Source organism: Melanaphis sacchari, unplaced genomic scaffold, assembly GCF_002803265.2.
Source record: "Melanaphis sacchari strain LSU unplaced genomic scaffold, SCAv2.0 Contig40_pilon_pilon, whole genome shotgun sequence".
In the NCBI taxonomy this organism is placed as follows: domain Eukaryota; kingdom Metazoa; phylum Arthropoda; class Insecta; order Hemiptera; family Aphididae; genus Melanaphis; species Melanaphis sacchari.
The window spans coordinates 2,111,313-2,126,112 of NW_020271264.1; the positions used below are offsets into that span (position 1 = coordinate 2,111,313).

At 25.6% G+C, this 14,800-nt stretch overlaps 1 protein-coding gene across 5 annotated transcripts in view; it reads left to right on the top strand.

The window, feature by feature from the left end:
• LOC112597306 overlaps positions 1-14,800 on the top strand; it is a 210,187-nt gene that overhangs the window by 142,918 nt on the left and 52,469 nt on the right. For all 5 annotated transcript variants that reach the window (XM_025343285.1, XM_025343284.1, XM_025343287.1 and 2 more), the window contains one exon: positions 14,414-14,534. In XM_025343285.1, coding sequence (XP_025199070.1) covers positions 14,480-14,534 — 55 coding nt within the window. In that variant the 5' untranslated portion in view covers positions 14,414-14,479. The remainder of the gene's footprint in view (positions 1-14,413; positions 14,535-14,800) is intronic.

The following is a 14,800-nucleotide window of genomic DNA, read 5'->3' on the forward strand; positions in this document are numbered from 1 at the left end:
GTAAAAATATAATAATTTTCAGTATTTGTATCAATAATCGATAATTGGTAAAAAAATAAAAAAAATTAGAATAAAAAACAAAAATGTTAACTTACGCAAATCCAGTATTTGAAAAAAATCGATTTTGTTTTTTTGTTATAATTCAAAAACAAATAATCGCACTTGAAATGTTCTTTAAATGTTTATTTTATTATATATTTTCTATGCATATAACATTTTCAAAATATTTTGAATTTTTTTTTGAGTTATGTGTAGGCATTTGAAATTTTTATTTGTTAGCTAAAGTTTGACAATTCAACTTAATATTCCTCATCACTTTAGTAGTTAATACTGAAACTAAGTAATTAAAAAAATATGTAAACATAAATATTTTTTGTAAACTTTTGAAGTTTAAATTTGAACAAAATTACGCGTGCAAATAATAATAAACAATATTCATAATTTTGTTTTAATTTAAAATTATTATTTTTAGGGACCTAAAACTATTACGTATATTATGAATTATTTTTATTTAATGGTATTTTGAAAATTAGCAGAAGCGTAATTTTTAAAAATTGTCTATTTATGTATATATATTCATAAGTCATAACATTCATAACTAATTCACAACGTTAAACCGTTTAAGGTAGTATTGGGTTAAAAATCAATAAAATACCTCATAAATTATCTTTATTAATAATTAAATAAATTTAATATCTTCAATAAAAATTATAGCAACTCAACGTAGTAATAATAGTAAAATAATTTTATTTTTATAGTAATAACAAATAAAAATATTATAAAATTTACTGTTTGATATAGGCTGACCGTTCAGAATTATTTTTCATTATGATGATACATCACTGAATTCAAATTCAACACATCCATTTCATTAGCTTTTACTTGACACTTACTGTACAGTGAAGGGTATAGTACATTTTCACAAAAACTGACCCTAAATTTGTACAAATATTTGTAATTTTCACCAAAATTTTTGCCATTTAATGTAATAAAAATAGGAAATGTAATTTGTATTAAAATTAAAATCGATTTTTATAAGATAAGTATTATCAAAAGAATAACCTTAATATTTCGATAGTAGGTAGAGTATACTTTATTGATATATGAGTAGCTAAAGACACAGAATATTCTATTTATAGATTTAGAGGTGTTATTTCACTTACCTAATAAATATTTACTTTGTTCTACGGTGCGTCCATATTGACTTAAAAGCTATACTTTATAATAATTATATAATTACAAACATATATAATATTATATATATATATATATATATAATGTATAAATGTAATAATTAATAATACTGTGTTATAATACAATGTTATGCGATTACGATGGAGAATCGGACGTCAAACTTCGATATGATTACTGGATCCGTATCCTGTAGGCGGGTAATTAGAAATTCTATAAAATTATTATTATATTTCGGGTTAGTCTGTTTATTAATAATTATCGATTTTTTTACAATATGTAGTTTATATTTAAATAATTTAACCAATTTATTAGTTCTAACTATCAACTAATATTTGATAGTACTAACTGTCACTGCCCATCATTAATAGATATTCACTTTGGTGCAAATTACAAGCTTTCCAGCAGAGTGGTACTCATCTGCTCACTTCTTTTTTTTTTTTTTAATTTGAGTTTTTTTTAATAATTATATTACACTATTAATTGTAAATATCTGTAAACATAAAAGTTGTCAATTTGTGTATATCTTGAAAAACTACTTTGATGCCTGGTGGATTTTCATTTTTAAGTTATAATTTGTGCCAAGATTCAGCGCAAAATTTGTTGACTATTATAACTATCTGTAAGCATACATTTAAAACTAATAATTCATCTTTCTTTTTATTATTTCGAAAAATGTTAAAAATGCCTCATAGAGATTTTAAAACTTAATCGAATAACATACATATTATATGGTTTAAAAAATATCTTAGCAAACAGTTGCGATGGCATTGTGAACTTAACTGTGCAAAATTTAAAATTAGCGCACTGGCAAAAATTAAGTTTAAAAATTGTTATATAGTTATGAATAATAATTTACCAATAAATTTATGGGAAGAATAGGATTAATTTAAACTAATGTCGCGTTGTCAAATTCACAACAGTTTTTCGATGAAATACATACTCGTACATATTTAATATACGAAGTACGTCAACACTAATGATCAGAAATCAAACTCATTTTGAATTATTTTTGTAATAGTCACACGATAATAAAAAAAATTATTTCACACAGCTTTGAATGATATAAGTAACGTCATACTATTTAATATATCTAAGATAATTTATCAATGATATAGGTATGATTTAAGTTTTTATTTATCATCCACGCAGTAATGACATATTTTCTGTTCCTATATTCACTACGCTGCAGTGAAAATTGAACGTACACATCATCGCAAATTAATCAAAACCTTCGTGTACATCCATCGATATTTTACTAACATGAAATTATAGATAAGTTCCAACTGAACTTATCATAAACTGCGTGGCAATGTTTACAATATACTCAGTAATAATAGCTGCAAATAACTATTGTATATTTTAGAGATAATGAAGGATGCGCCTACTCGGACATTCTTCAAAACTTGTATAGTGACCGAATTCACCTTTGAGGGCTCGACCACTTAGTTTTTCTAGTATGGCCAAGTCATCGCTTCTTCTATCATCATTTTCGCTACATAACTTACTATAAATTATAGAACACGCATTGTGTATTCGTTTTATTTTATGCGTTCTCGCCAAATCTGCGCTGATGCTAAATTATGCGAACACTATCTCGGGTTTTGTTTTCTCTCTCGTCGCACTAAAAATTTCCCGTGAATCCAGCGATACCATCTCCTTAGATTTGTACTTTTACTTTCTATACTTTACACTTTTCGCACGATTCCACACATTGGCGAACTGCAGAGTGTGGCAATAAGCGATTGGTCGGGACCGAGACGTCCGCATTGGTCCGTAGACGCTATCGCGACCAGATATAGTTTCGTACGTCGTCGGAAACTACGGATTTTCTCCGTCTGTAAAAAAAAAAAAAGTAATAGTAATATATTATATATAATAAATACGAAAAAAACGTCCTCTTTACAGTGATTTATGGTTTCACGCATACACACATAATATATTATCGGCACAGAAACTTTTTCCCTTCTCCCACTAGCCTTTCGAAATATTTATATGTATATAAACATTTCATATAATTTATTCAGATGGTCAAGAAGTTTTATTTATGCGAAAATTCCGGTCGGAACTCGGCGGAAAGACCAGTATTTCCAAACTCGCGTCCAGGTCGCGTCCACGTGATTATATAAAAAGGATATTTTTACTTTATTTCTATAATATATATATATTTCCATCCGTCCCATACATTTTTCAAAACAAGTTGAATCATTAATTTATGGAGACAAATACTCTTCTAAACTTCTCTCACCGCTGCCGTTGCAAACAATAATAATGGATACTTACTCTTTGTCGTTCGTTGCCGCTCCAATGGCTTTGTTTCGAATTGCAGTCAATACTTTTCGACTCACGATTGTCCGTTTGGAATTAAGATATCAAAGCATATGCGATATGCCTACCTGCCGCGGCCGTATAAAATCTATTGATTTTCGGTTGATATTTATTATTGTTACATTGTTCATTTTCGTTTTGTTTTTTTATATAATATGTAGGTTTAGTATATATGTATGGCAGAAGGCAGTTGTGACCTATAATAATACTCTTTTTCCTCCCTTTCGTGTTCCGGCCGAACACATTTTTCGCAACCGAGTGTCGCTGAAATGTTGAAAGCAATATTTTTTTTAAGTCACACGAAATGGCAGTCTTTGTGTAAAGTTCATGGCATTTGAACATTCATTTTGGTACACACTACGCTCTGTATCGAGCTAAAAACGTTTACCATAAAATAAGTACAGTGAAACCTCTATTAATGGACACTAATAAAAAGTAGGTACAGGCATTCTTAATATTAGATACTTTTAAATTTCACTAAAAATACTCATGCAGTACACTTCGATTTATAATCTCTTAAACTGATCTTAATCTTAAAACTAAATTTTCATTAATGGAAATACTATTAAAAGTAAATAAAAATTTATTTTATATGGTATGTTTCTATACAATTGATAGATGATGTGTATTCTAATTAAATAAATAATAAATATTAACTTATCATAATATTAGTATTGTCACATTTTATTAATGGAAATAATTAAATGTGAAACGTTAAAAATATCAGACATATTATAACACTAATAGTACAATAATAGGCATTAATAAATGTATAAATACTATATATTATATAATGAACTAATGAGTAAAAATAAAATAGTTAAACATTCAAAAATATAGATTTAAGTATAATATAATGAAGGTTAAAGAAACGAAAGTTTACGTTTTTCGAATTACATGAAAAATGTTTAAAAGTAAATTAATTTAAATTAATTTTATAATTGTCAATAACGATTTTATACTATAGATTTATCGATATTGTGAAGTATTTTTGTTGAAAAAAGATCAGGTAAGTAATGACAAATTTTCAAAAGATGAAATTTGAATAAACAAAAAAAAATAGTATAATTAAAATTCAACTTTTAGAAATATATATATATAGGCAAATACTGGACAATTTAAAAAATAATTTGAAAAATAATAACGGTTCAATTGATATTTTCTAGCATTAAATTTTCAAAAAATATGTTTAAAATGGAAAAAACTAGCATTTCAGAATTTATAAATATTAAAAAAATGTTGATAATATTTATATATGTAGCATAATACGCTAAAATGTTATCTTGCAAAACAAATAATTAACGTTTTAGAAATTTCGTTTTTTTGGTTTTTTTTTCTGTTTCTCTAATTTTTAAAATTTAATACAGTATTCTGGATAAAAGGTATAAAAAAGACTAATGGTACATAGCAGGGTTGGTCAACATGAATAGGTTTGCAGGCCACAAGGATAAATATAATGATACAAAGGGCCAAAATATTTATAGATACATTTTGCATGATTTTATAACCTTTTATAAATGTATATCTTAAAATTAAAGTTTACATCAATAAGTAAATTTTAATTGTATAAATAAAACACAAGCTGCATTGATTATAAATGATGAGACCCACATGTGGCTCACAAGTCGTTAGTTGGCCACCCCTGAAATATTACAATAATAATATGAGTATTGTTGTGATTATAAATATTTGAAAATTCGTTGTTTAAAAAAAAAAAAAATTTTAGTTTGACACTGTAGCATTAAGTTATATTATATAATTTATATACATTTTAAAATTGACTTTATCGATTATACAAATAATTAGGTTAAACGCAATTAATTAATTTGTTTTCATCTTATTATAAAATAATTATGTAATAATAATTGAATTCCTTATCTAATTAATTGCAGCATGTTTCATGCATGAAATATTTTTTTTTTATCTTTTACTCCAAAATATTATTTTTAAAGATCCGTTATAATAATTATTAATAATTATCGTATACATATCTTTTTATAATAATTTTAATAATATTAACTCTTTAGTATTGTAATTTTTGTAATTAAAAACCATTGTTGTAAATTTTCCATTAAACTAATAAAAATAAAAAAAAATGTTTATTTTTAATTATTTAATTAATGTAGAAAAAATAATCTGTTTTAATGAAATAAAATATTTTTTTTGACATAGACCAATATATAGCAATCTAAAAAGTTATTTCCTATGCTTCTGTAATTAAATTTGACTGCATTGAAATAGATTAGATGCAGAGCAGAGCAATAATTGTATTGGTAATATAATTATATACTTTCTTTTCTTGGCGTATATACTTGTCAGATAATACTTTTAAAGTGTTTAAAGTAAAATAAATACTTCAACCTTAAAATTTAAGGATATTTACTGCTATACAATTGTTCTTGAGAAGAGGAAGTTAAAAATAGAAAACTCCCAATATTTTTTAATTAATTAAAAGAAAAATAGTGAAAATACAGGAATATTTACGCAATTCTAGTTTTTGAAAAAATCATTTTTTTTTTATTTACTATGAATAAAAACGATAGTAGACTTCATGAAATTTAGTATTTACTTAACATGAACTAATTTTAAAAATATTTTAATTTTTTTTCCTACTATTCAACTATTTATAGTTATTGCCATAGTGGTTATTTCAGAATTATTTTTTATATATATATATATTTCTATGTTAATACAATGTTTGTGGTTTTCGACAAAAATACAAAATATTTCTTAATCTTATAAGAGATTATTCATTAGTAATTTTTTTAACAGTTACAACATACTGAAAATAAATTGGTAATTTCTTTTTTATTAAACCATTTTATTATTTAGTTTGATTAAATGAAATATTAACTGTAGACAATTTAAATGAAATATTAGCTGTAGACAATTTAAATACTCCCAATATTACTGAAATTATCATTTTATGAACACAAACAAGTTTTTAAAATATTAAAATTACTTTGAAGCTTTGTTTACTATTTTATGTTGGTAGTATATTAACTTGTAATTTATATACGTAAATACAAATAATATATCTACATAATATATATTATGTGATGTTTTTTTCAAAAACAGTTCAATTTATATAGTATTTTTCATTGTAAAATAATGAACTGATGTATTACAAAATATTTTTATAAAGAGGTATATAAATTTAGAAACAGTCATGTAACTCAGTTAAGAACTATTGCTCTGATGTCCCGATGTAAGTAATTATTTGTACTATTATATCGGGTTTGATTACGCAGTACAATAATATCTCATTGATTGTTCTTATTATGAATGTTTTTCAGATAAATACGTAAATAATAATGAGTTGGTACCTATAATGGTATAATATTGTACACAAGTTGCGTGTAGTACGACTAGTACTGTTAGTACTGTACCATTTAGTACCTAAATATGAAATTAATTACAATGATTTTTTTTTTATGTGAAATAATAAAATAAATATAGTACCTAAATCATTTACGAAAGAATATCCATATATATATATATTTTTTTTTTTTTTTTATAGAAAAAGTAATCAAAAATTTGTGTTTTTTTGTCTTTTGTTTTTACTTTTATAGTAATATATAATATTAATTCTTCAAAAGAACTGTTCTGAGACTTAGTTAAAAGGTTTATAACATTGTAAGTTTTCTAAGGACGGGTTGTTAACCTATTGCTCAATATCAGTATGAGGATTAGATTCTCGATCTGTTAAGGACAGGAAAAATAGCTACTTTAGCACAAAGATTTGTGTTAGACGTCGAGGCTGTTAAATTTCCTATGCCAAGGACTGGGGTCCGCAGGTTTGTCACATTTGTACCAGTTAAGGTTCGACTGCGGAGAAAGATTTATGGGCCAACAAGAAATAAAATTACAAGAGAATACGAAAGAAAAACTAATTTAGAATTAGAAAAAATTATACAATAAGCCAAGTATAAAAAATATGCTATATGTCAAAAGGTTTGAGTGGAACGGGTACGTGTGGCAAGCAGATGGGAAAATCATAAAAAATGTGACGTTAAAGACCTTATCCGAAAAAACGGTCTCGTAGAATACCCTGTAAACGGTGGTTACACAGGGAAGTGAAATACATTAGAGTGATTGACAAAGTCAAGAGACTAGAGAATTCAAAAGATCGAGAAGGATGGAGAAGTTTAGTTAAAGCGGTTAAGAGCCCGAATGGCTTGGAAAGCAGAAATATAAAATATAAAATATTAGAAGATATTGAATAAAATATCCATAAATTTAAATTTTTACATAGTTCTATATTAAAAGTGAGCATTAAAAAATTTGAATTTGAAATATATTATTTAAAAAAAAAATAATCGTTATCGATTTAATTTTTGTACGCTATTTTTAGCATGCCAATTACAATATTTGATTAAATTTTATTTTCATAAAGACATGATATGATATTGTAGACATTGATTAAGTATACTTAATCATTTAAGTATATTATATTTTATTTTTATCATTCATTTCATCAAATTTTAAACAAAAAAATGATTCTCATGAATAGCTCTTTGAATAAAATAGTTATTGCAATTTGCTCAATGAAGTAGAAAAAATTAAAATGTATTCACAATGTGAATTTTCTTATAGGACCTAAAATTTTCTGTTGACGAATTTAATTTATATAATTTATATTTAATTTCAAGGTTATAACGTTCTTAATTTCTTAAAAATATACTAATTATCTATTTTATTTCAAAATCAAGGTTAGGACATAGATTCTTATTAATAATAATTATATAATAAAAATCACTTTGAATATTTTATATTATTATGATATTGCTTGATTGAATTTTTTGCTTTTAAACTGCTGTACTTTTTATCTAAAGATAGTTAAATAAAACATATGTAATTGGCTAAAAAGTTACACTTGCATTAAACTTTGTATATAATTAAAATTTTTCATTTCCTGTATATTATTATGAGCATATTAAGTATGCGGTGGTGCATAATAAATAATAATTGCATCATTGGTTTAGTATCGATAAATATATAAACTTTGTATTTAAATATTTCTAAAATTAGACTACAATTCGATATTTTGGTACAGTCTATATACTAATCAATTTTACAAACGTCAATCATTTTAAGGGGAAAGAGAATGTTATGTATTAAGCTTATTGAAATTGGTCTCAGTAAATTTGACAGTTCTATCGTGTCTGCACGTCTTATTTTATTGACGGTATTTGGTAAATCACTGTTTTTGTTTTTTAGAAATCTTAATCCGATTTATTTCATCAAATATTTTGAGAATTTTGCTGTCTTATATTTCATTACAACTTCTATAAGAAAATGATTTTATACTAATTAAATGTACAACTAAATTTGATTTAAAATTTTTATGTAAATAAAATAATAGGAAATATAGCGTGTTTACAATATTTAACGTTATAGTAAATACACACAATTAAAAACTATATCAAGTAATAAAATGTACACATTAATATTATAACACAAGTTTATAGTAATTGTACGCAAAACGTTGTCAATCTCAATAGTATATTTAAAATATATACATTTTCCTTTTAGTCTTTAAGTAAATAATATTATGAACAAATAAATTATTAAAAAAAAAAAAAAAAATAGTAATGATAAAAATAATTTGGTTTTATGTTTAAAAGCAGTAAATAATATTATGACATGCCATACGGCTTATCCATTAACTATATAGTATTAATATTTTTCGTTTTCAAAAAAACAATTTTAAGTTTTAACGTTCTAACAACATATATAATATTCTGACGATGGTGATATACAAATGAAAATAAACATTTGAATGAATCAAACAAATTAATCTATGGTATTTATATGATATATTTATTCATAATTTAAAATATATAAGTATAATCAGTAGTTACTTTAATTTGCCCTATTATTAATTATATATATAGCTTTATAGAGAAATAAGTCTTTGATTTCATAAATTCCTATTCAGTAGGTAATTATTTATTATAATATGTACCTAATACGTGTTTCGTTGTAAAATATTATAAGATTTATCATTATGCTTTAAAATAAAATATAATGTTTTCTATGTAATATAGTTTATGAAATATATTGCTTTAATAGCATATCTAATTGTATGAACAATTTTGATTAAGATTAATATATTTAACTTCGTTATGGAACCTTAATGAGTAGTAGACAGGTGTATTATATTACATAAAATGTATACAAGTTAAAATTTAATAATCTGTAAGTAACAATCTACAATATAATAATAATATTGTATAAACACATATTTATAAATTATAAATATGTATGAATTTAAGAAATGTTAATAGCTAATTTACAACTATTTTATTGAAATTTATCTTTTTTAAATAATAAATATCAATATCCGATATTAATAGTTTGAAATATTTGGGACCAAAATATAATCTACAAATTTCTGTCAAAAAATTATTTTCTTGAATAATGTATTATTAATAATACAATTCATAAAATAGATTGGTTTATTATACGGATACAATTCTCAGTGGCTGGCTAATTTTAAATTCTAATTAAAGGCTAAAGCCCTAATTGAACAGCTCACGTGACCAGAAAATATTAAGACACTACCTATCTTAGCTATTTCAGTTAGCTATAATAGTAAAATATTTTTGATTTACTGTATAATGTAGGATATTCAACTGAGACCTAAACTATCCAAAATTCATACAAGAGAACAAAAATAGTACGTTTTCTTGAATTCATTATAATGAAAGTTGGGTTAATAACGTGTCAGTAGAAATTAAATCTTTTATAGTGGTACGGATGACAACCGATCAATGTCAAGGTGTTAGGGGATTTTAAAAAATTATGTTTTTGAGGAGACTAAATAATAATAAACCTAAATGTAATGTTTTTCATCATTGCAATATATCACAATGGTGTGATCTATAATTAGTTATATTTAAATTATGGTATAATAAATAATGATAATGATTTCAAAAATAAAATGTATATTATGATATTTTTATTTATTTTATTTTGTCCGGTTATACATTTATTTAACGTCATTAGCCACAGTTTGTAACCAACTAAAAATAAAATAAAATATTTTTTTGGATTTCCAATCGATTTACCAAGTTCGTGATCTTAACACCCATCACTATGTCAACCAAATCATATGCCATTATACATAAATAGGTATATTATATGCATTATAATTCTAACTCATATTAACTCTTGAGGTCATATCTACTTAACGGTGTTTATGAACTATTTATCACGCCTTTGGATTTTCTTCCATTCTACGCTAAGATTACTGTCACTGCGATTGTGGGGAGATGACGCAAGGATTGTCCAGCTCGAGGCCCAACCACCGGTGAAGGGAGGTATGCTGATTCTATATTTATGTATACATAACGACGGTTGTCACGACCACACGAAAAGCCTCAGTGGAGTAATTATTATTATGTGGCCTTAACTGCCAATAGAAATAATATATTACATATGTATACGAGTATACAGAATGATTTTTTTTTCTAAAATAATTAACATTTACAGAAGTATTTTTATATAAACTCACTATTAACAAGTAATCAAAGGGTTAAAAAATAATCTTAAAATTATTAAGTTTATTTCATATATATTTTAGTTAATCCGTAGTTTTAAAGTTAATTTGGATTTTATGTTAAAATATAGCAATAAATATATTTTTTTTTAATTCAAAAAAGAAATAAATAATTTATTTTTAAGTTGAATAGAGTACAATAAGGATACATTTGATATGTATAGAATATAAAAATTCATAAAATCAATCAATTTTTATCGCACGTTAAATGTCCATCTTAGAAATGATGGCTTCGTACAACATTTTTATCTCATATATCACATTTTTCAAAACAATTTTAACTTGAAGATATTATTAAATTTCTCAATGCACAACGTGTATATTAAACAATTTAAATGGAAAATTTAAAAATAAACGATAATTTTGTCGTCTTAGGTATTAAAAAAAAATTGTAACTTAACTATATTATGGATAAATGATAAAAAACTATATTATGAACACCAATAATCTGACTTAACCTCTGTCGATTTGACCTTTCAATCATATATTAAAGACACAACTTGGTTATGTCTGTTGATGTATTATCAACTGAGTACCTTTTTGAGTGAAGACTTGTTGCACACATTGCATGAGACGGTCTCTCTTGCAAATATATATAAATATAATCTCGTTTGATTTTCAAAAGTTTAATCTCCCCCCAAATAAAAAAGAGATATTTAAAAACAAATTTACTAGCATTTATCATTAACTTGTTTTATTATCATATTTTGATTGCACATTTTTCTTTATTTTAAATTTAAATCTAAGAAAAAAATCTAAAATTCTGATCAACGCATGTATTTTATTTTATATTAGGTCACACCACTCTAAACGGCAATTTTATCAATTTTCATTTGAATTATTACATATTATTACCGTTACCATTTTCGTTGTTTTTTACATTTTTTTTGTCGTGCTCTTTAATATGAGAAATTTGTTCAGTTTTTTTTTTTTTTTTTTTAATGCTATTTCAATATAAAATTAATTTTCTGTGCTATAATTTCATTTACATTAAAATACATAACCGTCAAATTTATATTATATTATAATATAATTGGGTAGCACACTAATTTTCGTTTTTCAAAACTCGTTATCAATCTGACTATTATATATAATATATATCACATGTAATAATTTCATCTCGACGTTACAAAAGAAAAATCTGTTAGATATATTTTATATTAATTTATTACTGTATAAGACCTGTAGTTGACAGTCTAGAAAAAAAACAACCGTTGCGATTGATTAAATTATAATAAATACCGCCTATATCGTTCTGCATCGTAAACGAATTTTGTATATTAACCACGATTGTCTCGTTTCCGATAATAATTATCGTTCTACTGTGACGTACCGGTTTATAATTGAAGTGAGTCTATTATGCATCCTATAATACAAATGGCACACGAGACTAATTTCCGTACGAATTGCGTTATTATTATTATCATTTTGGGTTTCACCACAATGATTTAACCATCACGGGTGCAAATAGAGTAAAATTAATATGGGTGTTAGACCCTCATAAGGGAAACGTGAATTGTGACATTAGGGTGGATTCCCCTACTTTTTTATTTAATAAATTAATCAGTTTAATACAATATTATCTAATTTTATTTGACTTTCAAGATATCTTCTTACGTTTAAAAATAAATGATTGATTTGTAAACCCGTTTTGTCGCATAATTTTATTGTTCATAAACTTTTAATACGTCCAAAAAGATCGTTTACACTATTTCGCACTAAAAATATCCAGTTGTAATTAACCTGAATTCAATAAACTCGTTTATGATCATAGATCATAATAAAAATACTATGGACTGTGGTCAAATATTTAATTCTATTAAAAAATGTCCATATATATTGCACAAATTATATAAGTATAAAATATTCAATAGGAAAACAATAATTTACTTATAAATACGCATTCTGAACTATACATGAAAATATATTTTTCAAAATTTAAATTAACTCATAGAAAATATTTTAGAATAGTCAAAATAAATGTTTCACAATTCACACCCTTAACTAACTAAATAACGTAGGTATACAAGGCATATTATTATTATTTATTTCTGTACGCGATGCATTATGTGTACTCATTACATATATACAGTGTCGGTAGATACGCCGGAGCCGCGTGCGCACTTCCGGCCGAGCTCGTCAGTCACTGCACGTCGGGATTGTCTTTCATTGAATTTATACCAGCGGAGAGGGTAAATGCGTCGGATGTGTGTATGCCTGTAGTGCGTGACCCGTCAGCTGGGCGGTCTACCACGTTTAATTCGGCTTAATTGACATTCCATTGGATTCCCGAGGCGTGTTGGCGGCGTTTAAAACGACGGCAGTGGGGTAAAGGAAAAGGCAATGACTATAATACGCGAATACTCTCGAACACACACATGCACACTCACACACACGCCCATACGCCCATACGAGTGCGAACATTTGCCAAAAACGGCGACCGATGATTATTCTTTATGCGGCTGTCGTCGAGTAATGCGTTGTGCGCGTATATATATTATATATGGCTTTATATAAGCTCGTGTAACTCAATTAACGCGGACCCGGAGAGAATATTATTTCGGAAAATGAATTTCGATTTGGTTGGTTGGTCGATTGGTTAGAAAAACCAAAAGGGTAAAAGTTGAAGGGGAAAAGCAAAAAAAAAAAAAAATATTAAAATTAATTTTACCAACTCTAACGGACGGAGGTAGTGACGGTGAGAGTGGTGGTGTCCTTATACTATGTATATCGGCTTAATTAAGTTGGATGCAATCGATTCGTTAAAAGTTGCTCTGGCTGTAGTGGCTATAACGACAATAATATATTATATCAAAAAAAAAAAAAAATTTTAAATCGGATTTTTATCAAAAGATTAAGAGTTCTTGTATAAAATATTATTTCAATTGTTTCAATCCCGTAGCAGGAAGTTTTCACAGTTGCTGGCAGCTGCAGCAAATTGCGTGCAACTATATAGTTAGTTCAGATAATTATGTCTGTTGTTCATTAATTGTATTGTTCCAAGATGGAAGCAGCAAAACTCAATATTAACATTTTTTTTTTATATAAAATTAAATGAAAAATTACTTATTATATTTAGTATTTACCGACAATAACTGGACCGTGTACCGACCAGTTCATCGGGGTATATGAAAATGTATATTTGTTTGATGGAAAAAAATAAGTTTAAAATTATTGTTTACACTTATAGAAAACTAGATGACACAGAAAATAAATGCTCATTGAATCATCGCATTCATAATAATATAATATAATGTATTAATATATAATGCAAACATTTCTGTTTAAAAAAACGAAAAATTTAAAAGTACCTATATTTTTTCTTTTCAGGGACAGCGTTTTAATAATGATAACGAAGCAGACGATTGACAAACGACGTTAAATATAAAAACGAGCATGACGTATTGGCTGATGTTCGTGTTGTCTATCTGGCCGGTTGCAGTCTCGTCAGGTAATAATGATGATTATTAGTAAAACAATGCTAAAAACAATTAATATAGGAGTGTTTGTTCATTTATGTAATAATGAAATTAACTACCCTTTAAATCACTAACATTAATGACTTAGATTTATTTATAGTACAGCATAAAATTATTACTTATTGATAGAATTTTTATACGACCTCAATTGTTTTTATTTGGTTGCAATGAGTCACTTAAATTGATGTACTGAAAGCGATAATAATTTTAAATTTAAATTGTTATATATAAAATGAAA